The sequence below is a fragment of the Trachemys scripta genome, chromosome 22 (genome assembly GCF_013100865.1).
Source record: "Trachemys scripta elegans isolate TJP31775 chromosome 22, CAS_Tse_1.0, whole genome shotgun sequence".
NCBI classification, from domain to species: domain Eukaryota; kingdom Metazoa; phylum Chordata; order Testudines; family Emydidae; genus Trachemys; species Trachemys scripta.
The window spans coordinates 2,277,210-2,304,579 of NC_048319.1; the positions used below are offsets into that span (position 1 = coordinate 2,277,210).

At 48.3% G+C, this 27,370-nt stretch overlaps 1 protein-coding gene across 2 annotated transcripts; it reads left to right on the forward strand.

Moving 5' to 3' along the window:
• The first annotated feature begins 188 nt into the window (after positions 1-188).
• Positions 189-25,993, forward strand: SLC25A42 (solute carrier family 25 member 42). 2 transcript variants are annotated; one of them, XM_034755229.1, is made up of 9 exons: positions 189-276; positions 12,400-12,486; positions 13,736-13,855; positions 16,651-16,762; positions 19,189-19,214; positions 20,118-20,284; positions 20,946-21,062; positions 21,648-21,799; positions 22,172-25,993. In XM_034755229.1, the coding sequence occupies exons 3-9, from the start codon at positions 13,772-13,774 to the stop codon at positions 22,495-22,497; spliced, it is 984 nt and encodes a 327-aa protein (XP_034611120.1). In that variant the 5' UTR covers positions 189-276; positions 12,400-12,486; positions 13,736-13,771; the 3' UTR covers positions 22,498-25,993. The 2 variants fall into 2 exon arrangements, with proteins under 2 accessions (XP_034611120.1, XP_034611122.1); XM_034755231.1 differs by lacking the exons at positions 189-276; positions 12,400-12,486 and adding an exon at positions 12,523-12,695.
• The last annotated feature ends 1,377 nt before the right edge of the window (positions 25,994-27,370 follow it).

The following is a 27,370-nucleotide window of genomic DNA, read 5'->3' on the forward strand; positions in this document are numbered from 1 at the left end:
GGGGACAGCGCCCAGCACAGGGAGGCGAGCGCAGCTTCCAACGCCCCCCTGGCCCAGCTCCCCTTCCCCTCGCTGATTGGCTGAAGAAGCTGTCCGTCTTTGGGGCTGCGGCCACTCACCGGGCAGAATGCCGCCCCCGCCCCTCAGCCCCAGCACTGATTGGCGGGTTGGGAGGGGAGCCCCGCCCAGCGCCTACGGCAGCGCGGGGGACCCAAGAGGCCGCCGCCGCAGCAGCAGCGCGGAGACCCAGCTGGACACCAGTGCGGGGCCGAGCCGGTGAGCGCGGCGCTTCGCTGGGGGAGGGGAGACTAGAGCCCCGCCCTTGGGGGGTCCCCCGGCTGCTCCCCTCCCCCCAACCCCGAATGGGGGGTCCCCCCGGCTCCTCCCCGCCCTTGGGGGGTCCCCCTGGCTGTCCCCAACCCCGAATGGGGGGTCCCCTGGCTGTCCCCTCCCCCAGCCCTTGTGGGGTCCCCGCCCCCCCAGCCCCGAATGGGGGGGGTCCCCTGGCTGTCCCCTCCCCCAGCCATTGTGGGGTCCCCGCCCCCCCAGCCCCGAATGGGGGGGGTCCCCCTGGCTGTCCCCTTCCCCCAGTCCTTGTAGGATCCCGCCCTCCTGCCCTGAATGGGGGGTCCCCCTGGCTGTCCCCTCCCGCCAGCCCTTGTGGGATCCTGCCCTGAATGGGGGTGCCCCCCCAGCTGTTCCCCTTCCCCCCCCCCCAGTACCGCATTGGGGAGGTGCTGGCAGCCCCCATTGCTGGCGGGGAAGAGCCCCCAGCTGGGGGTAGCTGCCCCCTAGCTGCAGAGGAGCTGGGTGAGTAACTGCCCCCAGGCTCAGGTGTAACCACAGCCCCTCTGGGGAATGGGGGGTAACAGTCTGGTCCTCTTCCCCCTTCCACCGCAGCGCCCTGTGGGGCTCAGAGCCCCTGACCAGCATGTGGGGGGGCCCGGCAGCCTGCTGTGGGGTACCCTCCTCACTGGCCCAGCAGCCCCAGCTGTCACCTAGGGCCCTGCTGGGACAGCCCCCTTGCTCACCAGGAGGCTGGTGCCCCTGCTGTTGCCCAGCTCCCATCCCGGCTCAGCTGGGGCCCAGCGGGTGCTAAGGGCCGAGAGGGGGAGCAGCACCCACAGGGATCTGATACCGTCGTGGGAAGCCCCTGCTCCGTGGGTGGGGGAGTTGCACCCGTCCCAGCACTCTGCTGTCAGGGGAAAACCTGAAACCTTCTCACTTCCATTCCTGAGTTACGTGGGACCCTGAAGTATGAGTTAGGGGTGTTCCTGGTGTGCCCATTTCCCTCCCTCATTATGGGAGGCGATCCCCCCTACCCCCCATGAATTAGCTCTGTGATATTGTGTAAATATTCCTTTGACCTTCCTTCATTGGTGCCCCTGTGTTAGGGGACAGAGCTGTTTTGTGGGTCAGAGGGATCAGGTCACTGGCTCTGTCAGCCTGGAGCATGCAAGCTCCGATCTGTTTGATGTTGTCTTTCTGCATAGAATTTTTTAACTTCCTGTCAAATTTGGCAATAGAAGGGTAAAGCTGAGTTACTGTGCTGGTCAGTTGGCCAACAACTAGGAATAATTTCTTAGTGGACTTCTCAGATGGAATGTATTAAGAGGAGATATTGAGCAAATGTATTGACTTGATATAATTCTGTTTTCTCTTCCCTTCCCCCATGGTCTTCTGATGGTAAAAGGCCTACTTGCTATTCCTGTTCTTGCCACCATCAAGTTTCTGCACAAACAATATGTGTTAAAGGGGCACAGTTTCCCTGTGAATGTCACGTTTAACACTTTAAAACCAAATCTGAAAATATAATACATTAGATACAGAAATCTTCTGCATCAGGCATCTGGTTAAATATGATCATCTCAAGGCTCTGTTCAAGCCAAATATTCCTTCAGATATGTGTTTCCAGACCACTAGATGAGTGCATTTTTGTAAGCTGAAATAAATGTGGGAAGAATATGGGGCTGAAAATTGTTGCTCAGGGATAGATACTGGAGGGTTAGAAAGTAACACATGGTGTACTGAGCGCTCTGATCCCTTATCCCACTCTAGTTTAGCCACTTCCCTGGCTCTGCCTCCAAACATGGAAGTGGGAAAACATGCTCAAACTAGTCTTAAAGGTGGAACAAACAAAACAAAACACAAAAACCAGGATATGCTGGAAAGGGTCATGTAAGTTAATCAGTGCCATTTTATGCTTCTGCTGAATATGCCAGGTACTACAGTAAAGGTGTAGTAATTACTGCTGTTATTATAAAATGTCAAGCTTATAGACAATTGCTCTCTTGAGTAGTGCTGAGGGTTTAATGAGGTAACTGCATTCATTAACTTCATTGCCAACAGGAATATGCTAGTCAGCTAGCTAAAAAATGTGGGTTGAAGTTCATCTTCACTTGGAAGATAAGGTTGCATCCTTGTGCTTCACAATCTGTTAATATGCAAGGCTTTTTCTGGAGATTGTTTGGCCCTGGGGTGTTTGTGTGGTTGGTAAATTTGGAATGTTTTGGAAACATACTTTTTTTTTTAAAATTTTTAATGGCTGAAGTGATGAGGGTAACCTGAGGTATCTGTAGTCAGTGGGTGTTACAAAATAACAGAGAAGAGAGTCTCTATTGTAAGGGTTTCTAGAGGGCTGGTATGACTCACCCACAATCTAAAAATGAATGCAGTTAAAAATGATCCGATAGGAAAATTTTGGCCTAATTTCTATGTTTAACAAAGTGGCACTGAATTTAGGTGCCTGGTTTGAAACACCAGAGCTGGATTGGCTGAGGCACAGAGTAGCTGCACATCTCATTGACTTCAGCTGGAATTGTGGGTGCTTGGCATTTTTCTGGAAACCAGCCATTCACACTGAAAACATCCCCGTCCCCCCGAAGTCTCTCGCAATCCGATCTCCCTCAGTATTCCCCTTTACTTCAGCAGGAACTCTGTCTCTAGAATGACTAGGTCCTTGGGGCAGAGAGAGCACCAGCTTTGAGGTCTTGCTGGCCCCAGGCCCGTTTCGCAGCCTCTGCCACAGGAACATCTTTACACTGCAGAGCTGTTCACAAAAGCTGTACGTTGACTTAGGCAGGGCCAGGGTGTTTCATAGATGTACTGTACCCGGCATGCTGACTTTAAGGGGGTAAGGAAAATACAATGTCAGGTGGCCAGTGCTGATTTGAAAGGAGTGTATTGTTACGTCTTGAAGCAGATTACCATGGGCTTAGTACGGACCAGGTCAAACAAATTTAATGTTCGGAAAGGTCCAGGAACCAGTCACCTTTCCCTTGGTAATTCTGCTGCTAAATAAACCCAACCGACCAACCCTTTAGATGTATATCTCTCGTTAAAACTGGCACTAATACCTTAATGCTGATGTAGTGCTTTCCTTCTTCAAATGGCTGTAGAAATATTAATTGTTGCAATTCTGCAGGCAACAGAAGGTATTTCCCCCGCTTTGCAGAGGGGATGAGCAGAAACACAGTTTTTGTGCAACTTGGAGTAAGTTGTTTAACCCCCAAACTCAGGCTGATTTAGTTTAGACTTCTGGAGTTCCTTGCTCCCACATCTGCTCTTAATCTTGCTGTCATGCACGACTGTCAAAATATGATTTGCCATTATGTCAAATTTTGGGCCTACCAAACTGGATGTATCTTAACAGCGTTGTACAAGGTGCTTTGGTTAGGCAGGACGGATGCTTACGTTCACGGTAGCAACTTAATATAAGGTTTGCAATAGCACGATTAAAACAAACTGAAATAATTGGATACTTCCAGCTAAAGTTCAGACAATGTATGCCACGTGAAATAGCATCACTGTTGAGAAATAAGAAAAATAATGTTTTTGTTAAGGCCCATCCACTTCAGTTTTGGTTTAATGAGGTAAGACTGAGTTAATGTTTTATCTTGAGCTCTGACGCACACAAATAAATGTGGGTTTTAAGGCAGTGGCTATAATGATCAAAGCTGTTGCACTGAAATAGCTCCTGATGAAGATTGCAGGTATTCAGACTAGCAATGCTGGTATTTCAATAAGTAACAGTAAGGAAAGGGGGAAACACTTTGCTTATAGCTATTTTGGGATCTGCTTGTTTAGTCCCTCCACGCCCGACACTCTGTCTAAACCTTGCAGATTCTTTCTGCATAGTATCTTTAAGATACGACTTTTCCTTTCCATCCACTCAGATAAAATTCTCATTCGGATTCTCAGCATCTCACAGCTTGATCGCTGCTATGTTCAGAATGCTGCTGCCAAGATTATTCTCCTAGCCCGTTGCTTTGGCCATGTCTCCCCTCTCTTTGCACCCCTCCATTGGCTCCCCCTTCTCCATTGGTTCAAACCATAAGCTGCTTGTCTTCACTTTCAAAGCCCTTCATAGCCTGTCCCCAAGCTCCCTGTCATCTCTCGGTCACTATCAAAATGTTGGCTCCTGCCTCCAGTCAGTCCATGATGGCCGCCTGCATCATCCCCCTGTTACATTTTTAAACGAGCACCATTGTGCTTTCTCCCAAAGGCCACATAGCCATTGTTTTAAGCCATTTTAATTGGAATTGATCTAAGCCTAGCCCACCAAGTATCATTTATATTACTGTGGGAACCCTAGTGATGGACCAGGTAAAAAGCAAGTGTAGGCAGAGCTTTTGTGTTAGGATGAGATCGTGCCTATCAACCACATGTCACTCTTGTAACATTTGCTGGCCTGTATCCTCCCTCTGTGCCGTCACTGCAGGGCCGGCTCCAGGCACCTGCTTCTCAAGCAGGTGCTTGGGTCGGCCGCTCCGGAGAGGGGCGGCACGTCCAGGTATTCGGCGGCAATTCGGCGGACGGTCCCTCACTCCGCCTGGGAGCGAAGGACGTCCCGCCGAATTGCTGCCGCAGATCGCGATCACGGCTTTTGTTTTGTTTTGGCTGCTTGGGGCGGCCAAAACCCTGGAGCCGGCCCTGCGTCACTGCTCACCCTATCAAACCCTCTGCCTCCCCCCGGCTCGGGGCTTGGTGCCTCTTTCCCTTTCTGTCTCTGGAACTGCAGCCCATGGGCCAACAGCCTCCATCTCCTCCCCAAAACTCCTCTTTCCAGGCTAGCTTTCTGCTGCCTCCGATCCCATCCCTCTGCTCGTACCTGGCTTCGTGCTTCATTCACTAGCAGAGATTTGATGCTGACAAGATAAATGTGAAACAAATGGATCCCGTGACTTTCCCCCTCTCATTTCGCTCCTTCTCCCCCCCAGTGTCTTTTAGCTTTTGCCCTCCTTGCATTGCATGTAAGCTCTGCAGGGCAAGGGGTTTGTTGACTTATGCTGCAAAGCACCAGGCGTGCCTCTGGAGTTGTAAAACCTCATTTGTTTTGTGGTAATGATTCAGGGTATGGTGAGTGAGTGACCCTGGCATTACATCTGTTGGCAGCTCTGCATCATAGCTGCCTCATGTCACCTGTGTTCTTGTCTCTGCCTTCTGCAAAGGAAATACCCTGCATTAAGGTGCCAGGCAGGGGTGACAGAAACTCTCTCAAACTGGGGAGGGGCGCATTGGCACCCAGACTGTGGCCCTGCTCCCACGTTGCCCCTCTCCCCCAAGACCCTGCCCCTCGCTCACTCCTTTCCAGCACCCCCTGTTTCTCATCCGTACAGTTGGTAAAAAGTGATGGGGCCATGGTCCCCAGATCCCCCCCTGTTCCAGTGCCCCTGGTGGCAGGGGTGTTTGGCTGGAAAATCAACCAGTGGGAAGGTTGCATTTGCCTGACCAGAGTGTTGCAGACTTCTGGATGCCTTCCTTTTTCTCTCATTTTCAGCAGTGATAGTTGTCTGAGAAAGGAGGGTGCTCCAGTAGAAATGGTGTACTTCCTCCCCTTGATAGTCTGGCTCCTCAGATTTCCCTAATCCATTCGTTTCTCCCGCTCCCAGTTCAACAGGGTTGCTTATTTGTCTTGCAGCCAAGAAGTGGTCTCCAGTCTTCGGCTATAGCAGGTATTGTGAGGAGTTCCCTGCTGCACTTTAGAGAATCGGTTGTGGTCGCTGAAGTTGCCAAGCTTTTCCGTTTTGTGGAACAGGCATTCTGAGCTGTGGGCCTGGACAGCACTGATTAGCACAGTTGGCTTAATTACTAGGCTTTTTAAATAACCGTTCCCCAATGGCCAGTGGCTTTCTCTCGGTTCAAGCTAGATAGTCTAAAAACCATGTAAGGAATTTGTATTTCCTTTCTCATATGTCATTGTGCTGGTTGTCTCTTTGGCTGTAGGGGAAAACAAGCAGCATTTGCCTGTACTTTGGAACTGGGAAAACATGTTGAACTTGAAGATATGTTTCTGGTAACAAAAGGTCCATTCAGTGATTTATTAACGAATTACTGAAGAGTGCATTAATGTTGTGCTAAAAAACATCCATGCAAACTGCTAAAAGGATGAAATTCCATGAACTTTTCAGGCCTTATGCATCAGGGTCAAGTTTGTACATAAATCTGTGTCTGGACTGATGCTGCAGTCCAAGTCTATGGAGTGAGCTTTCTCAGAACTGGCTTGACAAATGTGAAAATCAATGAGGCTTTCACACGTTCCTTGTGTGGTCGCGGCACAGCGCTGTGAGAGCTCTCCCAGTGCTCTAAAAAACCCACCTCCACGAGGGGTGCAGCTCCCAGCGCTGGTGCACTGTCTACACTGGCACTTTACAGCACTGCAACTTGCTGTGCTCAGGGGGGTGTTTTTTCCTGTTGTGTTCAGTGCTTTATCCTCATGTAAGGGGATGAGCTCCCCTCCTTGAGAAGCTTACAGTCTGAAAAACTACTGCCAAGGGCTGGGAGAAGAGGAGATGCAAACATGATACTTCTAGTAAAGACAGGTGTTAGTCCCAGTGTATTGGTTGAATTTTAACAAAGGCAGAATAGCTCATGGCAGAGTATTGTAGTCAATGGTGCCTGCAGCCGAGCTTTTCCAAGATGGTTTCTAGCGTATTTCATCCGCATAATACAAGCACAAGCCACGAGTTAAACATTGTCCTCAACAGCCAACACCTGCAGCATGATCCAACCCCAGTTTACTTTGGTGTGACGTTGGATAGGTCATTAACGTTCTGCAACCACTTGAGGAAGACGGCAGCCAAGGCAGCCCTTGGAACAACCTGCTCAGAAAATTGACTGGCTCAACCTAGGGTTTGAGCGCCCGGACGCTTAGAACATCAGCCCTTGCCCTTCGCTGTTCAAGAGCAGGGTACTGTTCTCTTGTCTGGTGTCGCTCATCTCACAGGAGGCTGGTCGATGTAGAGCTTAACAAACCCCTGCGTATTGTTACCAGGACTTTATGGGCAACTCCATTGCCATGGCGACCAATACTTGGTAACATAGCACCGCCCCATATTTGCCGTGAGAAGGCCTCTGTCATGGTGCTGGCCAAGATCCATGAGAACAATGATCTGTCTTCATACACCGACCTCTTCAACCACCTGCCAGCTTACGTGTCTTCTAGATGCCCTTTATGGTCACTTATGCCACCACATGACATGACGGCGGAATCTGCTTGGCACAACGAGTGGTCACTGGCAACCGTCGTTAATCACACTCTCATCACAGACCCAACCATCTGTCAACCATGTTTTGATCTACTAAGGTACCCGTGGTCATCTTTGACCCAGTTTCGGACAGGGCAGCTGTGCACCCAATCTCTTTCAATGGGGTTTTTTCTAATGACCTGCAATGCAGCTGAGGTCAACTTCAGACTGTCTTATATTCTTGACAAGTGCTGAGCTAACATAGGCAGTTACCTTCTGCCTCCTAAATTCCTCTGCAGCTTCAGTTGAATGCAGTATTGATCATTTCTTGATATAAGCTAATACGGAGCGCATAGGAAACGTGTTGATCTGCGTGTGGTACCGGCATCTCGGTAGTGGGTAAAGTTAATCTGTGTCTATGGATATAAATGTATAAAGTACTTTGCAATTCTTGGGGATGAATGGCATGTTGTAGGTGTGAATTATTAGTCTCCATTTTATGCTGTGAATTTGTGTAGGGAAAAACTAGCAGTAATTTCGTTCCAATCTCCCTTTGTCACTGGTCATCGACTTCTGAGTTTTAAATATAGAATGAAATGCCTGCCAGGCCCCAGCATGTCTTGTGCCTGTTATTCTTAATAGCTGTTTACCACCTTCAGACCTGCTTTTCTTCAATCACTGCAACTACTAAAGATCAATCACAACTGTATTTCTGGGTGTTTATAGCAGATTTCTTGTGGCACAAAGCCACAGGAACTCTTAACTGCTGGAAACATGCAAGTAACTTGAAATGCACTGCTTGTCTTGCTGCTCTTGTGAAATGGAATGTATGCACATGGGACTCACGCCTCCATTGGCAGGAGCAGTGTGGCTAGGCCACTACCTGTCAGTCAGAACTCTGCGTCCAGTGTTCTGAACCATTTCCATAGTCACCAGTGGCATTCTCCAAGCTGAAAGCAAATGTTTCTTAGAAAATAACCACAACTGACATGCAACTAGCTGACACTGCTGAGCGTTTGCTTTGTAATATCTCTGCCATTCACACTGGAGTAATTGACATTCTATTAGAAATGTTGGTGTCCTGCAATGGATCTAAATTCCCGTGGGGATTTTTAGGGCAAGTGTGTTTTGGCAATGACAGGCCGCAAGCCAGTTTGCGTGTGCTGGATGCCTGGTCTTCTGCTATGTTCTGACCACAGTAGTAAATGTGTAAACTGGAATGACAAGGTCTGCTTTTATGATTGCCAGGGTGTCGGAGTGCTTAAGAGCAGCTGGGCACTGCAAAATCTGTGTAGAGCATCAGAATAGCTGCATTAGTGAAGCAGTGAATAGATATCCATGCAGTGTGAGTGTCTTTGTGATCAATTCAGGAGTAGCTCTTGCCAGGGGCCAAGAACAGGAAAGGAGGTAACTGGGTGACCAGCTAAGGATTTCATGTGTACTGTAGATCAGATTATATCAAGTCAAACTATTTGTTAAGTCAGTTTAAAGGGAGACTCATAGTAACTTGCAGTGTAACTCTGTTACTTGATCTCCTTATCCAGAGAACTCAGGCTTAACCCTTCCTGTCACCAATTATTGCAATTTGCATGGTATCTTGGTTAATCCATCTTTATGTGATGAGTTGTGGTATAAGTTTGAAGTCTTTAAAGAATTTTAATGAAAGAGCTGCCGATGCCTTAGGGTCCATGCCACAGCCCATGAAAACGCAGCGATTCGTAAAGCTCGTGATCGTGTTCCCTTAGGGCTCAGTCTGGGCAATGAACTAAATTCTTCCTTGTGCAACATCTCACCCAGTGAGTTGTCTGCATTATTTGAAGAACTTGACTCTGTTTTGCTCTTCCTTTAATCAGGGAGAGCTACCAAAGCTCGCTTTTAAGAAAGCAGAACACCTGACCTGTTGAAAGGTTAATTTTACAACTTAATTAATCTGGAGGCTGCAGTTTGCTCAAATACTCAAGGAGCAGAGCTAAAGAGATAAGTCAACCAGTGCTGCTTAATTTTTTAACATCCATAGACTATACTGTGCATCCAGTAACGGACATGGGGCAGACCGTTCATTTTAGCTCCCCTAAATATTTCTGCATTTACTAAAATACATTTAGGATGCCTACAAAGAATCTAGGTATGTGGCTCGTAAGATAGCCAGGTGACACACTTGTCTGTAGCACATGCACGTGGATAAATGTGACTAAGAACCAACTTCTTTTGAGGGGCTCAGTGAAAATATATCATGCGTTTGATTGCTGACTAATGATGCAGAATCCTAATGAGGTAAATTACACCTTCCATCTGGCTAGAACAGAGAGAAATTTCTCCTCTTCTGCTCCTTGAAAAAGGAGAGTGGGTTTCACAGGATTTTAAATGGGTAGCTGTCATGATCTCTCTTTGACACTCCAGCAGGCCGTCTAGAATCTTCTTACGAAGCCACAATGTGTGTGTTACTCGCTACATTTATTCAGTCTTGAAGCCCACCTTGGCCAAAAGTGTTGCTTTCAGATTATAAATTCTCCTGGCCAGGGAATGTCTTCTCATTACCAACCTGTGCAGCCCCTAGCACAGTGGGGACCCTGGTCCTGGTTTGGGGCCCTCTGTGCTACTGCAGCATAAATAACACACACCCATGCTGTGTAAAGTGCAGCCAGGTTGCATTTGCCCACTTTCGGTTACTCCGCTAACCCTGGCCGAATCTGTTTAATGCACAGTGCTGCACAAGACACACAGGGACTGCAAATATGGCACCGAGTAGCTCTACATTTGTAGAGCAAATAGGACTAAAACTAGTAAACACTGCTGTGTCCTGAACCTGTGGAGACTTAGGCATGTGCTTCAAGGAAACTACTCGCATGCATAACTGAAGTCACTGGGACTGTCGATGATAAGGTTTTGCAGGATCGGGGCCTTGACCAGTGAACAAGGCTGTCTTTGAGAACACAGTTGAATAAGGTGATGCCACCTAGCAGTCTGCTTGTGACCTGGACACAAGCCCACCCGACCCGAGCCCTGGCGGGTCGGTGGAGTCGTTTTCTGACCTGACGCTGAGGCAGCACCTCCACCTCGTGCCCGTGGGGTTGGTGTGGCAGCGGCTGTGTGCCCGTTCCTGCCCTGTGGGCTGTGGAGTGAGAGGCGCTGCGACTCCTCGGCGCACACACTCCCCAGCGCAGGAGGTGGCGGGGGGTGGCAGCAGCAGGGCACGCAGATGACACTGCGTGGACTCCATGAGCAGGAGGAGGGGTGCTGACCTGAGCCTGAGAGGGTCTGTTTGTTTTCCCAGTTCACCAGATCCCAGACCTAACGCTTGTAGTCGGGTTACAGGGCTCTAACGCCGTAATTACAGATGTACGCACCCAGGCTACTGGAATCCTTTGTGTACCTGTGCTTAAAAATCCTCTGGGTTACATCCCTTCTCGTCATCTTTGTCTAGAACCTGGTTTTAAAGCAAATTATGGACCCTTCAGCATGAGTTTCATTGACAAGTCTTTATCTTCAGTGGACCTGGGATCGGTATTTTGGCCTGTGCTTCTTTGGCGCTCTCCTTCCTAGGAGAGAGATCACTTGATCATTACCGGTTAGGTTCACCCCCTCTGGGGCACCTGCCATTGGCCGCTGTCGGCAGACCGGATACTAGGCTGGATGGACCTTTGGTCTGACCCAGTCTGGCCGTTCTTGTGTTTTTATTAGTTACCTTAGCTGAGCTCATGAAAGACACTGTCTTTGCCCGTGGTTTTCACTCTTTTATGATTTCTTTTGGGAAACAGGGAGCAGGGCAACCAATAACTAGACACCAGGCACGTGGGAAATCAAGCAACACTAGTTGAATAAAGTCCTCCCTTCTAGTTGCTTCGTTACAGCATGTGACTGGCACCATGGTCTTTATCCCCATGAAAATATCCATCTGCGTCATGTGATGTGACTGTGTCTTTTATAGAACCTCTGCAATGCAAATATTCCTGTTGCTTGTTGTTCGCATCATGCTTTGGACTACTAAGTATCTCTTTCATTAAAATTTTTACTCCTTACCCTCTGGGCAGCATCTTAGAATATCAGGGTTGGAAGGGATCTCAGGAGGTATCTAGTCCAACCCCCTACTCAAAGCAGGGCCAATTCCCAGACAGATTTTTTTACCCAGTTCCCTAAATGGCCCCCTCAAGGATTGAATTCACAACCCTGGGTTTAAGCAGGCCAATGCTCAAACCACTGAGCTATCCCTTCCCCCCCTTGAGAACTTTCATTTTAAAAGAGGAGCTCTAAGGAGTTGTAAACATCCTTCCCAGAGCTCTATCAAACAGGTAGCCTCTGGTGCTGAAGATACTCAGGGCTGTTTCTTCCCGAGAAGTGAGCGCATGGGTCACGCATAACTTCCTGACGAACACATCGGTCATGCATGATTACAGACCAAGCTCCTCTGTGTCTCACTTTACATTAGTGTTGCTGCGGTGACCGAGGGATTTTTGGAAGTGTTTTATGGCCATGATGTGATAAAATAGCACAATAAGAACTTATGAAAGGCACCGAACAAGCAAAGAACATTTAGGTCTAATTGAGAGAGCCTCGCCACACTCTCTCCAATGGGCCAGTTGGTGTGCCTCCCCTTCCCCGTGTATAGAACAAGGGCAAAGGTGAAATGATTTGCCTAAGGGGGCACAGTGAGCGTAGCAGAGCTGGGACTGGGATCCCTCTGCAATGGAGACTAACAAAATGGGACAACTTGAGGTCTCCTCATGTTGGAGCAGTCGTGCCCCTAGGAAAGCTCTGACCCACTTGTGAAGAGGTCTAGTGTAACTTGCTGGCTCGGATAAAAGCTGCTTGCTTAGAATTTTTAAATGTAACCTCGAATCTTTCATTGTGGAGAAAATATAAAACTCCGAGTATAAGAGCTGAGATGCTGATAGACGGTTAGGAATTGAAATGACGATTTTGTTTCATATTTCAGGTCTTTATCTGCGGTATCACTGTGCTTCTGTAGCAAAGGTTTGGGCAACCCTTCCCTTCATGAGACAGTTGGAGAGCATATATCAAAGTGAGAAAACCCTTCTGTGTTAAACGAGCTGCCATGCACACATGCTTGAAACTAGTGTGAATAAACGAAATTCTGGAGACATTTATGTATTTATATTTATGCACTTCAATCATTGGCATTGTCCGAAAAGTCTCTATGGCAGATATGATGCATTGGATCTATCCCTTTCCTAAAATAGCACCCGGCTGCTCAGGCCAGACTTCCTGAAGGTATTGCTGTGACCATTTTGTTTCCATTTTCCACGCATAGGTCTTACATTTCAATGCGCCTTGTCCAATGTGCTCTAGAATCTCAGGCTGATTGGCAACTTGGATGCTTCACAGCAGACGATAGAATAAAACAGTCTAGTATCTGATTCTTCGCGCCTGGAAATTATGCATGTTTTGATCTCGTCCTCGAGAGCTGGGATGTTAGAAGTGGCCATAGCAGAAATACATTCTAGAGGAGAGATGCAATAGACTATTTTAAAGACTCCCTAGCAAGAGTAATACAATTTACTACTGAAATCCTTTGTGGGAAGAAGTAGAACAGACACAATTAACAGGAGGATGTCAATGACACACATGCCAGATGGCAACAAAGACAAAAATAAATACAGGGAATGAATCTAGAAATCTCCTTTTGAACTTGTTTTTTTTCTCTCTCTCTTTTGGTTCTTAGAACAGTTGAAATGCTGTGGTGCCTCTTCTGGGAATTTGTCCTTTTGAACCTTCAGTACCAGTTGTAGTCTTAATCTGTAACATTAGCAAGCATAACGACTAGTATTTTGTTTCCCTCCTATTAAAATATTAAGGAATAAAGATGGCATTATTATGTATTTCCACTGAAGTCAAATAGATGCTCTTGGAGCATGGATCTGTTACACTGTCAATGGCTCCAAAGATTAAAGGTCCCTGAAGGTCCAAAACACATCAGTGAAGGCCCAGGAAAGAATCAATCCGATTCCAAAAGTGAAATTCATATTTTCTAGTCTTACAGGGGAATCCGAGTTCTAACAGCCCAGTATTTAACTACAGGGAAACCACACGCTGAAGGGAACATTACAAATCGGCTGCTAAGCAGAAGCTGGCTGGTTTGGAAACCTTTTGGGGTACTTTTAAAGTGGTGGTTGAAGACGGGTTTGACAGTTGGAGGTGGCCTCTACTGCAGATCATGTTGTGTACTCCGGTGTAAACTGGTAACAATACCCACGTGTTCATTTCTACTCTCACTTAACCACTGCTTTGGTGTGTTTGGTATTAAACTTTAGGCGCCACAACTCTTCTGCCTAGGAAGCACGACTGGTATGGGTAATGGTGTGAAGGAAGGTCGAGTGGATTTAAAACAGAATGGCGTGGAGCCAATTGTACCCGGCCATGTTCTATCTGAGGTAAGAGCGGGGAGGGGTGTGGGTGTGATGGATTCGCAGGGGGAGGAGGGGAGATTTGGTCTGGCTGCTACTCCAAAAAGGAAAAGCAAACAGCATCTGACTTGGGGAGCCCTGAAGCAGCTGCAGTGCTTACATGTATTATGCCGTACAACAGTGGCTTTCACTGAAGATTTCAAAGCACTTTACAAACATCAATTAAATGTGTCCAGTCTCCTGCCCATCCTTTGGGAGGTAGATGGGTATCCCACTGAGTCACGTAGAACCTGTTCCTTGTCCAAGGTTGTGTATTTGGTAGCAGAGCTGGGAATAGAAGCCACAAGTCTTGATTTCCTGCCTTTGCTCTAATAACCAGCATCTCCTCTGTCTGCCTTAGGTCAGCGTGTTTGCTGTGTTGTATCAGTAGTTATGAAGCTGCTGTTGTAAAAATAGGAAAAGGATTTAAAGTATTGAATAGGAAACAATATAAATGGAATCAGTGGATTTTAAATTCCACATGAAGGTCAAACCATCTGTCCCCAATGTCCTTTTTACAAATGTAGTGTTCTGTTAAGCCTGGTGTACCTAAGGGGCAAAGTGAAACTCACAAGAACCTGTCTTTCCTTTATTATAATCTGGGGAAGAGAGGAGCAAACTCTGGTATGTATGAGTTTGTCCCTGGCTGGCATCAGGACAGTGATGGGGAAGCAAGTGTAGCAGATTTTTTTAAATGCAGTTCTAAGGAACAAAAGTGACTCTCTGAGAATGAGCCAGTGCAGGGAGTATCTGCCTGCTCCCAACCTTCCTGGGTTAGTCCCTGTATAGGTCGGAATTCGTGAGACTCCACAGCATCACTTAGAACAAGCCACACCGTTTTGCCAACTCCAACTCCTACTTGTCTGGGACTCTAGCAGGCTAAGATTGGAAACGCTTCCTGAATTCTCCGGAGATTCTTCCATACAACGTGGCACTGTGCTGAACTGTTTAAATGGGGTTGGGAATGGGGTTTTTTTTCCGGCTGCTCACTCTGTTCCTCGTCCCCGCCAAAGGCTCTGTGTTGGGCTGGTTTACCCTTTCTCCTGCCTTGGCTGGGATGTAGCTCAGTCTGGAGTCCGTTTAAGATTGCTGTGGGGGGAGGAGAGGGGGAGGGAGCCAGAGGGGGGCACTGTCCGCTCCCAGCCCTCTGGGCGCTGAGACAGCACCTGGGCATCCTACCTACGTCAGCATGTGCTGCTGCCTTTGATACTGGGCTGACCCCGTGCAGAAGTCTCCTGGCAGACTGCTGTAAAGAACTCCGCAAACGTTACCAAGGGCTGCGTGTGGCCGATACAGGACTCACATAGAGAAGTAATTACGGCTTCTTTTCCCCTTAATTTATTTGTCCAGAAGTTGAGCCCCACTTTTGCCTGTGTCTAGGGTCGGGCAGGCTGAGGTCAGAAGCTACAATTGAGCAGTATTTTTGATCACATAGCTTTTTAAAGATCTTTGGTTGGGGGGAACAGAGTCAACGTTACCAAGGAGAACAGTCAAATATGGGCAAATACTTCTGAGGAAAAAGAGCGCTTACCATACAGGACATGCCATGCAAACATAAACGTGTCTTTAGAAGCTAACATGGGCAAGACTAATCTCTGCTTTCCTGACAGTCCGTTGCCTTCAATGTTTAACACTTTCGCTTGCTTTCTGCGCATGTATTATGGGAAGCAAACTGCACTCTCAATCTGAACCATGACAGGCATATAAGAAACCAAGCTATTTCCTTTGCAGTTATCTTGCAGGAGAAACTTGTCTTGATGTACGCGTCTATGATGTTGGGGCCAGTTTGGAATAACGCTGTGGAAAGTTTGGAATAACGCTGTGGTGTCCCGGAAAGTGCGGGTTGAAAATAAAACAAGCAACTTGCTTTCAGGACTTAGCTTAAATCAGGAACGGGCAGTGCTTTTCACTGTAATCTTAGCAGGGAGGGGATGCTTATGGGCATGACTTGGGGACTTTGTACCCTGCTAGCTAGTTTTAATCTTTATTCTTCAGGGGCCAGCTGAATTTCTGCTTTAGCGTAACTGGCATTTTGCGGGTTGTATTTGAGGTTCTGAAGCCCTGACATTGGTTTCCTTTTGTCCAAGTCTCTGTGAATAAAAGGCTTCACTAAAGAAACTGAGCAGCAAAGAACTGCCAGTTGCTGTTTCCCACATGTTGAAATACTAGTTAAGTAAACGTACTCCCAAGAGCCCTGGGACAGCTGTACGAATGTCCCCACTGTGCCTGGCTTTTAGCCATAAACCATTCACTCGCACACAGTTTTACCTGGGTTTATACGTGCTTTGAATCCAGGCTTCCTTACTTGGTGGTGTATAGATTAGAGCCAGGACTTCACTTTAACACAGGCTCTAACCCATCTGTTTTGCAGGGTGGGTGCAGATTGTAACCTGTGTTCCAGAACCTGGGTGCCCATAGCCCTCCAGGAGTTAGGAAGGACAGACAGATTCTCCCATAATGCACTAAGAAACAATTCATAGAGCAGCTTAGTGCAGCACTAGGAACCCTGAGACAGGTTTTAGGATTTCTGGGGCTAACCGGGGTTAGTGCAGCGCCAGCAGGGATGCAGCTATACAGGTATGACTCGAGTGTTGCTTAGCAGCAGGGACAGTCGCACCCAGTGTGGCTAACTCTGGTTCCCGTATCTCAGTGCAGACCTCTGCAGTGCAGGCATATGCTCAGACGCTGTGCACAGGAAAGTTGGTTTGCATCCCAGTCACCTAGCTCTGTCCCTTCATTGAGCAATGTAATATGGTCTGTTTTGTTTTTGTTTTTTTTCCTAGGGGAGCCCGGAGAAAAGGAAAGTGATCCACTCCCTGATGTCTGGTGCATTGGCTGGTGCTGTTGCAAAAACAGCAGTGGCCCCGCTGGATAGGACAAAAATCATATTTCAAGGTGAATGCTGTGAGCCCTTGAGAAAGCAGCCAGCTTCCAAAAGAACACAGTGCCTGTTCTCCCCTGCCAGCAGTGCAGCTGATCTGTGCTCTGACGTTTAGCTCTTCCTAAACCTGCAGAAAACCCTGTACGGCTTTGACAGGAGCACGGGACCTTTGTTTTCTGCTTGGGATACAAGTCCTGATCCCGAGAGGTGACAATCAGCCCAAATCTCACTTAGGATTAAGCCCATATGTCTGGATCCTACTCCTGTTGTTGTAGGATTTTGCCATTTACTTCCATGGTGTAGGACTGAGCCCAGTGTTCTCAGTGGAAGATGAGCGCAGCTTGCGAGTGTGGGTCTGGCAGGCTCTTATCGTCTGTGGGCGAGGGAGGGGCTGGAAACGTATAGCAACCATGCATTGTAAGGCGTTGCAGTTAAAACTGAAGGGGTGTGTGATGCCATTTTGAAGGCTTGGCGTAGTGGTTTGGGTTTCCATGTCTGGGCTTCATGAGACTGTTCAGGTTGGAGACATGCATTGAAAAGTACAAAGGTGCTATTGGGCTTCTTAACCTCAGGGAATAGGGGAAGGAGGGAATGGGGACATGGTGACAATTAGAAGGCAGTAAATAGACACCTGGGGTTTCTTGTTAAAGGATGGGTAAGTAGAACGTGTTTACTCAAACTTACGTTATTTATTTGTACTGACAAATTAACTTGATCTAAAATTATTGTGGTTGCAAGTTAAATCAATTGTACAGACTGCTTCAAGAGTCAATGAAGTAGAGTCCAAAATATCTGCCTTTATACTACAAATCCCTTTCACATCCCATATGCTAAATGTGCATAACTGAAAACCCAAGTTCAGCTGCTTTGACTAGAAAATCCTCATGCATTTGATCAGAACTGGGAGCATTTTTATCGTCTGTCAGATTGCAGCTGTGGGCTGATAAATCCCTGTTTCAGTGCAAGAACTACCCAGGAATATTAAATATTACAAGGGTGGGTGGGTGCGCAGTAGACTTCTAGAGAGGCCAAGGATTTAAATCTGGCTTGCATCTCAGATTAAATGAGTTTTAGATTTAATCTAATCCTTAGATGTGATTCATTTTGAAGCGATTTGACTTGATCATCAATATCTGCTTAGCAGAGGCCCCTCTCTGGAATAGCAGCACAGGACTGAAGTGCGTCAGCAGAGCTAATGTGGGTGGGTGGATGGGGGAGAGAGCTGAGAACTAGGATACCCAGGGTGACTCTAGATTGGGATAGAGGTGCATTGGCAGGGTCGTGTGTAGCTTAGCGCCTGCCTACACGGTCTACCTCACCGGAATGAGTCCTTCCCTTCACCTGTTTAAGACTTTCAATAAGAGATCCAAATTTAGAGCTGAAGGGTGTAATGGGAACTGGAGAATAGGGGTGAGTTAGCAGCTATCTGTACAAATCAACATTAACTTGTCCAGGCCTATGTTTTATAGAAAGCCAAGTACTCTGTCCAGTTAAACTCTCTGCAGAGGAGGCAAATAATATGATTAGAAACTACCACGTCTGGCTAATCTCTTGGTATCCGGCAGAGTTTCCTTATCTCTCGCTGTCTGGGCAGTTGCTTTCCTATCCAGGCAGCTGGAAGCAGCCTTGGGCCATCTGGGCTACAAAAGTTACCTTGTGTGGCAGCCTGCTGTTGGGAGGGCAGAAATGCTGGTTCCACTGCAGTGGACATTTGCAGAAAACAATTTCAAGTTTCCAGATAGGCCTCAGCCGATGAAGGTTTCTTCCTCAGCAAGCATACAGCGCCTGCTAGTTACTGTACGGCTGCTCACAGATCCTGTGGCACATAAGCCGATCTCTCAGGTTAAGAGTCGAGCATATTTTAACAGATCCCTTCCACGCACAAGTTACAAATGGAGGCCACCATCCTTCACAGGGCAGGACTTCAACGGGACTCCATGCAGGAGGGAGGACCCCTGCCTGGAGCGCATTGCAAGATTGGGCGTAATTTCTTTTCTTGCATCTGTTCAAAGTTTTGGCCACATTCCTTTAACTGTGTGACATGCAAGGTATTTTGAGATGAAATTCCAGGATGTTTAAATGCTCCCTTCCAATAACACTCCTATTGCAGGTATGAAACTGACTACAACAAGACAAACAACAAAAACTTGTTTCTTTAGCAATCCGGCACCTTCAGCAGTTGCTTTCCAGTTCCTGACAGATTTGTAATCCTTTCAAGGCCATGCAACAGTCACATGCAAACAAGTTTTCACTATGTTGCTCCTTTATGCAACTCATGACTTTTAAGAAATAAAAACGGCTTGATAACAGCTTGCAGCTACTGTGGTGCCAGGTTTTGACTCACTAAATTGCATGGCCATCGGACTCGGTCTAGTTAAATGTGTAGCAAATCCTCACACTAATGTTCTTCTCTTTTTTCTTTTTCTTTTTTTTTTTTTAGTGTCTGCAAAAAGATTTTCTGCCAAGGTGAGGTGATGTCTGTCTCCTGTTGACCTAAAGGGTTTGATTAATGGCAGTAATAGTAATAAAAGTGCTCTCTGTTGTATTTAACTGTCTGGCTTGAATTTTATTAGCAGTGTTTCTAGCGAACTAGCAGAGAGGAAGAGATTTGTAACAGTGTAACTGATAACCTTGCCCCAAGGAGCACTGTCTTCATCATACCTGTGTACAGCACCGAGCCAAGTGCCAGCTTTATCCTCGTTCTGGGCCTAGAGGTGCTACTGCACTACAGATAATCAATTCTTCATCCGGTGGCACCCTGGGCTCCATCTTGCTGGGCACAATGTGATATTGTGTATTTCCCCCACCCAATGTTCTCACTCAACCAGCAGTGGAATTGTTTAAAAGATGATTGCACAGTTGAGTTTGGGCGGGCGCCCCTCCCTGTGGTTTGTAGAGTGCTTTATGATGTATGTGCTAGGTTGATGCTACAGATAGTCTCTGCTAATATTTATAATCCCCCAAACCTTCTGCGTTGTAACGAGTCTATTGATTTGGGTTGAAAAGTGGTCTGTGCAGGCATCGCTGCTCCAGGACTGGAAGAGGAAACTAAAAGGCGTGTCGTCTTTAAACGGCTCTGAGCCCTTTGACTCTTCCCAGCTTTGCTTGTGTCCGATCCTCTTTTAAAAGACTCTTTTCCTATCCGAGAGACATTGATGCTCTAGTTCTGTGTATCCGGGGCACAGCCCAAAGGAGTGAATGTAAATAGCGACTGTCTCCCCACCTCGTTGTGGTTGGGGGCCAAAGGAAGCCATCTTGCTGGGACTTGCTTCCTCCTGCTGAAGACGGTCTGGCTCCATCCTCGGTGTCGAGTGGAAAGCGGGTCCTCCTCTCACCTTCGACCCCATTCTCGTTTTCTGTTGCATGCAGGAAGCCTATAGGCTGATCTACCGCACCTACCTCAATGACGGCTTCTTGAGCCTGTGGCGCGGGAACTCGGCCACGATGGTCCGGGTGATCCCTTACGCTGCCATCCAGTTCTGTGCGCACGAAGAGTACAAGCAACTCCTGGGAAGCTACTACGGCTTTCATGGAAAGTAAGATGCTGCCCGTGTTGAGTCTTGTCCTAGGAGCAGAGTCTGACTGTTGAGGTGGGAGGAGTTGTGTGGACTGAAGGCCTGTGGAAATTAGGATTGTTATGTAGGTGACGGGTGCCTCTAGGCTGTGGGAACCTATCGCTGATCAGCAGATTGCTGTCCGGGTGGAGAGCCTTAGAGCGCCGTGGGGCAGGAGCTAAGCAGTGTGGGGTGTCCCTGCTGCCTAGAGTCTGGATTGTGTCCCAGACAGATTCCCTCTGGCTGATAAGATCCTGCCTTCTAGAGGGGTGAGCAAGGAGCGGCTCAGAGAGCATTGGGGGTTAGCACTCGGTGCCGCCAGGTGGGCAGTACGAAGTGTCTTTCCGCTGCCAAGAGAAGCAATGGGACGCAGTCTCCCCAGAGCGCTGAAAACCAACCCCCCTGCGCTTTAGTGCATGGCTGCTTGCTCCCTTCTCCGTGCGGGAGGGCAGATGGTGTCTGAAAGACCCGAATCAGGCTTGCTGCAGCCCTCAGCCTGTCATCAGCATCAACCCCGCCCCCCAGTATAACTAGCTTGCTGGAAGCCAGCTCAGGATAGCGGTGGGAGGAAGCCTAAGAAAAATTACCATCCTTATTCTGTGCAGATGTGATCTGTCTGGTTTTGTCTCCCTCTCGTTGTTAGAACATTGACTCCTTTACCCAGATTCATCGCTGGTTCGCTGGCAGGTACAACAGCTGCCATGTTAACCTACCCCTTGGACCTGGTGCGAGCCCGAATGGCTGTCACGCCGAAGGAGATGTAAGTGGCTAATGGGAATGGGTGTAAGTGCCCGGGATGGAGGTGGATGGTTTTGAAGCTCAAGCCTTGCTCTAAGCTTTTGGTGTAACTCTGGGTTTGGTGTGACAGCCTTGGGAATCGGCAAGTCCGATGTATGCAAGTGACCTGGGGGCCGCAGTTGGTCCTGTGGCCTTTCTTCTCCAGAAGGAGATTAATAGATTCCAAGGCCTCCTGTGTGACACAGGTCCAAGACTTCCCCACAAGGGTAATATTCAAATAGTGATCAGCTCACAAGTGAGAGGTCCCTTGTGTGCTGGCTTGGTCCAAAGAGTAGTGTCAAACTGGCCTCCTTCAGGAGAGATCCAACCTGACGACCTCTGCTAGGTCAACAGGTCACGAACAAATGACCACAATAAAGCCATTGGAAAGAGCTGGCTCTTAAGCAAGTCCCTTCTGAGTTCCTCTGTCATACGTTCGGAACTGAACGTTGGACTTCTCCAGCCGAGCAAGCAGGTTAACTGTAGGTCCCCCAGCAAGGCAGGTTGGCAGTATTACCAATGGCCTTCCTGCGCAGGCAGTAATGTCTGGGGGTCTGTGTTTCGACAGGTACAGCAATATCCTCCACGTCTTCATCCGAATCTCTCGGGAGGAGGGGCTGAAGACCTTGTACAGGGGCTTTGCGCCCACTATCCTTGGGGTGATCCCGTACGCCGGACTTAGCTTCTTCACCTACGAGTCGCTGAAGAAACTGCACGCAGGTAAAGCGCGCTCTGCGTCGGGATGCTGACATCCTGGTGACGGGAGCTCAGGCTGGCAGCGTCTCGGAGCTTTAGCAATTGGTCATAAAGGGTTTAAAGCTGCCTCCCCCATTCTGCACCGAGGGATGTCTCCTCTCTCCTCACCTCTATCGGACTGGGAAGCAGCAGGACGTGGTACATCATCCCCATTTTATAGCTGAATAAACTGACACTCAAGGGCTTGTGTAGGGACGCACTGAGTCAGCTAGTGGAAAAGAATCCAGGATTCTGACACCCTCTCTGCTGTATTGGCCATTAGACCATGTAACTTTGTAGTCATGCAGTTACTCCAGGAAGCTATTTATACGCTGCCTCTTCCTCTCTGTTTCCCAGATCACAGTGGGAGAGCCCAGCCATACCCCCTGGAACGTCTCGCGTTTGGTGCCTGCGCAGGCTTGATTGGCCAGTCGGCCTCCTACCCTCTGGACGTGGTGCGTCGGCGAATGCAGACGGCCGGGGTCACGGGACATGTGTATGGTTCCATCCTGCCCACCATGCGAGAGATTATAAGAGAAGAAGGACTAATCCGAGGCTTGTACAAAGGACTCAGCATGAACTGGGTCAAAGGTCCAATCGCAGTGGGAATAAGTTTCACAACCTTTGACCTTACCCAGATCCTTCTCCGTAAATTACAGCTCGGCACTAATATTGAAAGGTAGTGGCGTCATTCCCCAGTAGAACAGGGGAGAAGTACAGTGTAAGTCTGTGTCTAGCAAACACTAGCATTGGCCCATTCTGTTAGTGCTACCCCCACTGCTGAGATTTTACTTTCTGTTCTTTTTTCTTTTTTTTTTTCTATTTTTTTTTAACAAGCCTCCGAGTTATTGCCAAGCCCAGACATGTAACTAACCTTCACTAAAATGGGATTCTCCCCATGGGTCTCTGACAGCGGAGCTGCCTTCTCTAGGTAGCGGCCTCCTTCTTGTGTTTAACTCTTTTATACACACTAAGCTATTGCTGGCTTCTCTCCTGGGCTCAGTGGGTTGATGAGGTGGTGTGGATTATAGAAGAGGGGCTGCCATGCTGCCTGGATGGAGCTGGAAATCCGGGAGGTGAAAGGGGTTCCTGCTAGGCAGTTCTTAATGACTACACAATGGTAAGCAGTATTTCAGCGTGAGTCTGCAATGAACTGCACATGTGAGTGGAGAGGGTTAATAGTCTTTGAAATGGAACATCCAGGATTTAAGTTTTTATTTCAAAACAATTTTTTAACTCCAAAATTCAGAGGTGAGCTCTGGCAGGAAGTGTGGAAGTGTTCCTCCCTTCAGATAGCACTCGTTCTGGTTTTACTTTGTGTTCAGCAAAACATCCCACCTCAGCAATGCCCCTCTCTAAAATCAGCAAAGACGGAGAGTTAGGAGATCAGTTTTCAATCTGGAATTCCCGTGCCTGGGGTCGTAAACTGGAGTCACTTGAAATAGTGGTGCTTTCAGGCTACTTTAAAAACCTCTCTATCCGGAGTTGTTGTATTTTTAAAAGCCGCATTTTCGGAAGGATTTATCAGCTTGCAGTATTAAGAGTGGGGAGTGTTACATACTCAAAGTTTAACCAATGATGTCTTTAATTATTGTGGTTGCTGCTTAAACTGCAATGTGAGAATAAACTCTGCGGGGGGCACACCTATGAATAACCTTTCAAGGTGGCAGTTTTGAGTGGTTTCAGGCTGCTGGCCCTGCTTTGGAACACCCTTGGTGCGCACACGCTCTGGCGGTCATGTCACCTCAGCTGATTAACTTTGATTCCAGTAGCTTATTCTTGGAATTGTACTGGACCAACTTGGCTCGTAGAAAATAGACCCAGCTTGCCAAGAGTAACATAATAGTCGCCCACTGGGGATTGTGCCAGGTGTGCCAGTCCTTCCCAGCTGCAAGTGTGAAACGAACCCCAAGGGGATGCGCCCGCGGGGAAAGCCCCAGACTCAGAAATGGAACTGAGTCCTTCTGAGACATCTTCCCTGAGACATCTTCTCCCCGCACAACCCATTGTATTAAATGTGAGCACTGGTCTGAAGAGAAACTGGAACCCAGAAGTCCTGATGGGCTGCAGCCTTCAGCCACATAGCTCCTGGGGGTGCCCACTAGGATAGGAGTGAGAACAGTGCAGGGTGGTGAGATTTGTCTGTCCAGAAGCCTGGGGTGTCTGTACTAAAATCTCCAAGGCGAGAAGGAGACTCGAGGGCAGTGCCGGTGTCGAAGCGCTGGACCCAGAGGGATGAAGAGGTGGGGTTTTGTTGTTGGCTCTGCAGCTAATTTAAAACCTCTTTTAGCCAAACCTTTTTCCCCGACTTTCCTGACTGTTTAGTCCAGCAGCAGACCTGATTTCAGTCTAACCATGTTAGCAGTGGTCTTTGGTTTCTTGAACAATAGGGTTCTTAAAATAACTGTGTGTGTTGTGTATGTTTTAAATAGCTGGTTTTACCCCTGTTTGGATGTACAAGCGGGGAACCCAAAGCGCTTAATTCTTCTATTTTCTTGCATGAATTAAAACTTGTTCCAAATCTGCTGCCTGAAATGCGGGACCTTGAAGCTTCTCTAGTGTGCTGGGTAGGAGGGGGCAGTGCCACTGTATGTAATGGAATAATGACCTTCGTTTTGGTCCAGGAATCTCCCAGGAGTCTGTTCTGTATCCCACAGAAAGGAGGCAAGCCCCATGTAAATCTCTTCTCTCTCCCCTCCCGTTTCTCTGGAATTGTTGACCATCTGACCCCAAATTGTGTGACTCTCTTTAAAACTAGAATAATTAGCAGTCAAACACTGTTCATTTGCATTTCCTTCTCTTCGGCTCCCCTCTACCATAATTGAGCGCCTTGGGCCCACCCCTGGCTGTTTGGGGCAGGCAGGTCTGATGGAGAATATCTAAACTGGCACAAGTGCAGGTTTGATGTTGGTTCCCAGAACAGTCCGGCATCGGAACCCTCCTTGTCGAATGCAGTGGTGAGAGGTTTCATTTCAAATGAGGATTCGAAACCAGGGATGTGTGTTCGTTTGGAAAGTCCTTGAGTATCATTTGTCCAGTGTGATCCCTTCTCTGCTGGATGTGAAGTGGCAGCTGCTCCCAGTGCCTGGCCTAGCTCTTTGGCTGTGTGAACTGGTGGTTGCCTGGGTGGAGAACACTGGGGAGGAGTCCTGAGGGCCAGGTAAGGGGCACTAGTGTGGGAAGCTGGGGAGGCTTTCCAGCAGTGGGTCAAGGCAGAACTTACCCATTTGCTGCTGCTGGGAGTCCTCCCTGATCCCCGGAGACCTGCCCCAAGCAGTCTTCTCCTGGTTCTCTGGGAACACATGGCTGCAGGACCTGAGAGTGCCAGTACAGCCTGGGTGGGAAGACAGGCCAGCAGCAACCAAGGTGGAAGGCAGATCTCTATGCGTGCAGAGGACTCTGGTGGGGAAAGGGGAATGCTGAGAAGCCTTGGCACCTGTGAGTCACCATCAGTGGAAGTCATGGGGGTGACAGTCCCTGCAAAGCAGGCAGTAAAGTGGGAATATCCATTGATACTTTATGGTCATTTTTAGAAGCCCAGTCCAGCAGCTGGTCTGAGGAAATGATGGTACGTCTGGAACTTCACCTGACAGCCATTGGCCTGGCAGTGCTTAAGTATTACAGGTCTTGCACTGTGGTTGCTTTAACACAGAAACAGTGCATTTCAGAAGAAACTTTTTTTTAACAAGAAGTGTGTGATAAATGGACTTTGCAGGGTAGCACCAATCTGAGAAGTCTGTGGCATCCAGCATCGGTGGGTACAGCATTGGTGGCAAAGGGGAAGCGAAATGTTGGAGATCAGTAAAAGTTGCATCGAAAACAGTAAATACCTGAATGTAGTTACTTAACTCTGATCCTAGGGCTAATGTGGTATGTTTTGGGCTCAGTCCGTGGCTCAGAGCCAAAAATGGAAAAGGCTTTTTCATTGCAATGTCTGGTTCCTCTTACCCACCCTGTACTCTTTAATGCAGTGTTATGCAGGCACTCTTGTTGCCTGTCTATGCGCAGAGCACAAATGCCTTTTGTAAAGATTTTTCTCACCCATTAATGTGTGTCAAACTTGACTGCTTTCCTTGGGTCTGGAGTTCTATTTTAATGCAGTGAAGACACTGTTATATAATGTTTATATATATATTTTAAAATTTGTGCCAAGAGAGGAGTATATTTAATAAAAAATTAACTGACTTTCTGGATTCTCTTTGGGTGTGCTCAGTGTTGCACCTCTGCCACCAGGAGGCGCTGGTTGCACTCACAATACGTATAGCAGGACAAAGTGGGGGCTCTCGTCTCTACCCAACAGAACTGGGGCCAGCGTTAAGAGGGTAAGAAAGTGGAAGCTGTAGCCACCAGCATTGGGCCTGTTTAGCACCTGATTTTCAACAGTGCCCAGCACCAGAAAAGCCCTCGACGCACTGAGCTCTTCTGAATCTAGTGCGGGCTGAGCCTGTTCAAATCTCTTGACTCAGTCCTGTAGGAGGAGAGCTGTCTCCCTTTTCCCATATTGTCCAGCACGACGTGCACTTCAGGTGCTGCCTCTTACACACAGCAGACTCCCGCACCAGACACTGTTCCCTTGCTCATGTCGTCCAACCGGGAGAGCTTCCCTCAGTGGGGTTAGGGCGGCATCTCTGACTTTCTCTGCTCCCAGATCAATATCCGGTGTCCTCCCCCAACCCCCCCATGTCTTTCCCAAATGCAAGCTCCTAGCTGGCTTCTGCTGGTGCTGACCATTCTCCTAGAGCCCTCCTGCCGTCCTGACCTTGTTAATGGTTAAAGTGGCTGGCAGGCACGGGAGCACGCCCCGAAGTACTCAGGGTATGTGGTTCTGTGTATTCAGAACTTCTCTCCCTGCACAGTGATGCAGTGGGAAGGCTCATCTCTTCCAATGACCTGGGAGCTACGCGGACACAGGCAGGGCAAAGGCAGGGACCAGAGGAAGCGCCACCTGCTGACCCTCCAGGCTGGGGATGAGTGATAGGCCAATAACCTGCCCTCCAAACAACCTCCATTCAAAACAGTTTCAGAACCCCTGAGCGGAAGCCAGCGTGAGATGAGGCTGGCGGAGCCCTGCTTGTGCCAAAGAGCCGATTCAGAGCCCCGGTGGGCAGCCCTCTTCGGGGCTGGAGTATCAGGGTATGACAGGGATGCCATGACTCCGGATAAATGAACTGCTGCGGTAGTCTGGTAGGTCAACACAGTAAGGAAATGATGAACTCGTATTCTATCGAATGACTTCTCTGCTGGAGGGGAATCCCAGAATACCACATGGTTAGTTTGATAAACCACTACACTCAGTAAGATCTAATATCAAAAACATGGGAGTGGGGGTGGGGGGAGTCCCAGCCGCCCTGACTTCTCTGGTAAAACTCCCAGAGACTTCAATGGGGCCAGGGGTTCAGCCATGGTGCCTGGACTCCTAAACCCCCCCCCCCCCAAAGGCTACTAAATCGGGCCCCTTTCTGGCAATTCTTAGCTCAGGTGTCCAGGACTGAATGGGCCGTGGGGCCTGAACGTCCTCTGGCTCTTAGCTGGGCAACTGGTGGTGCTGTTCTGGGT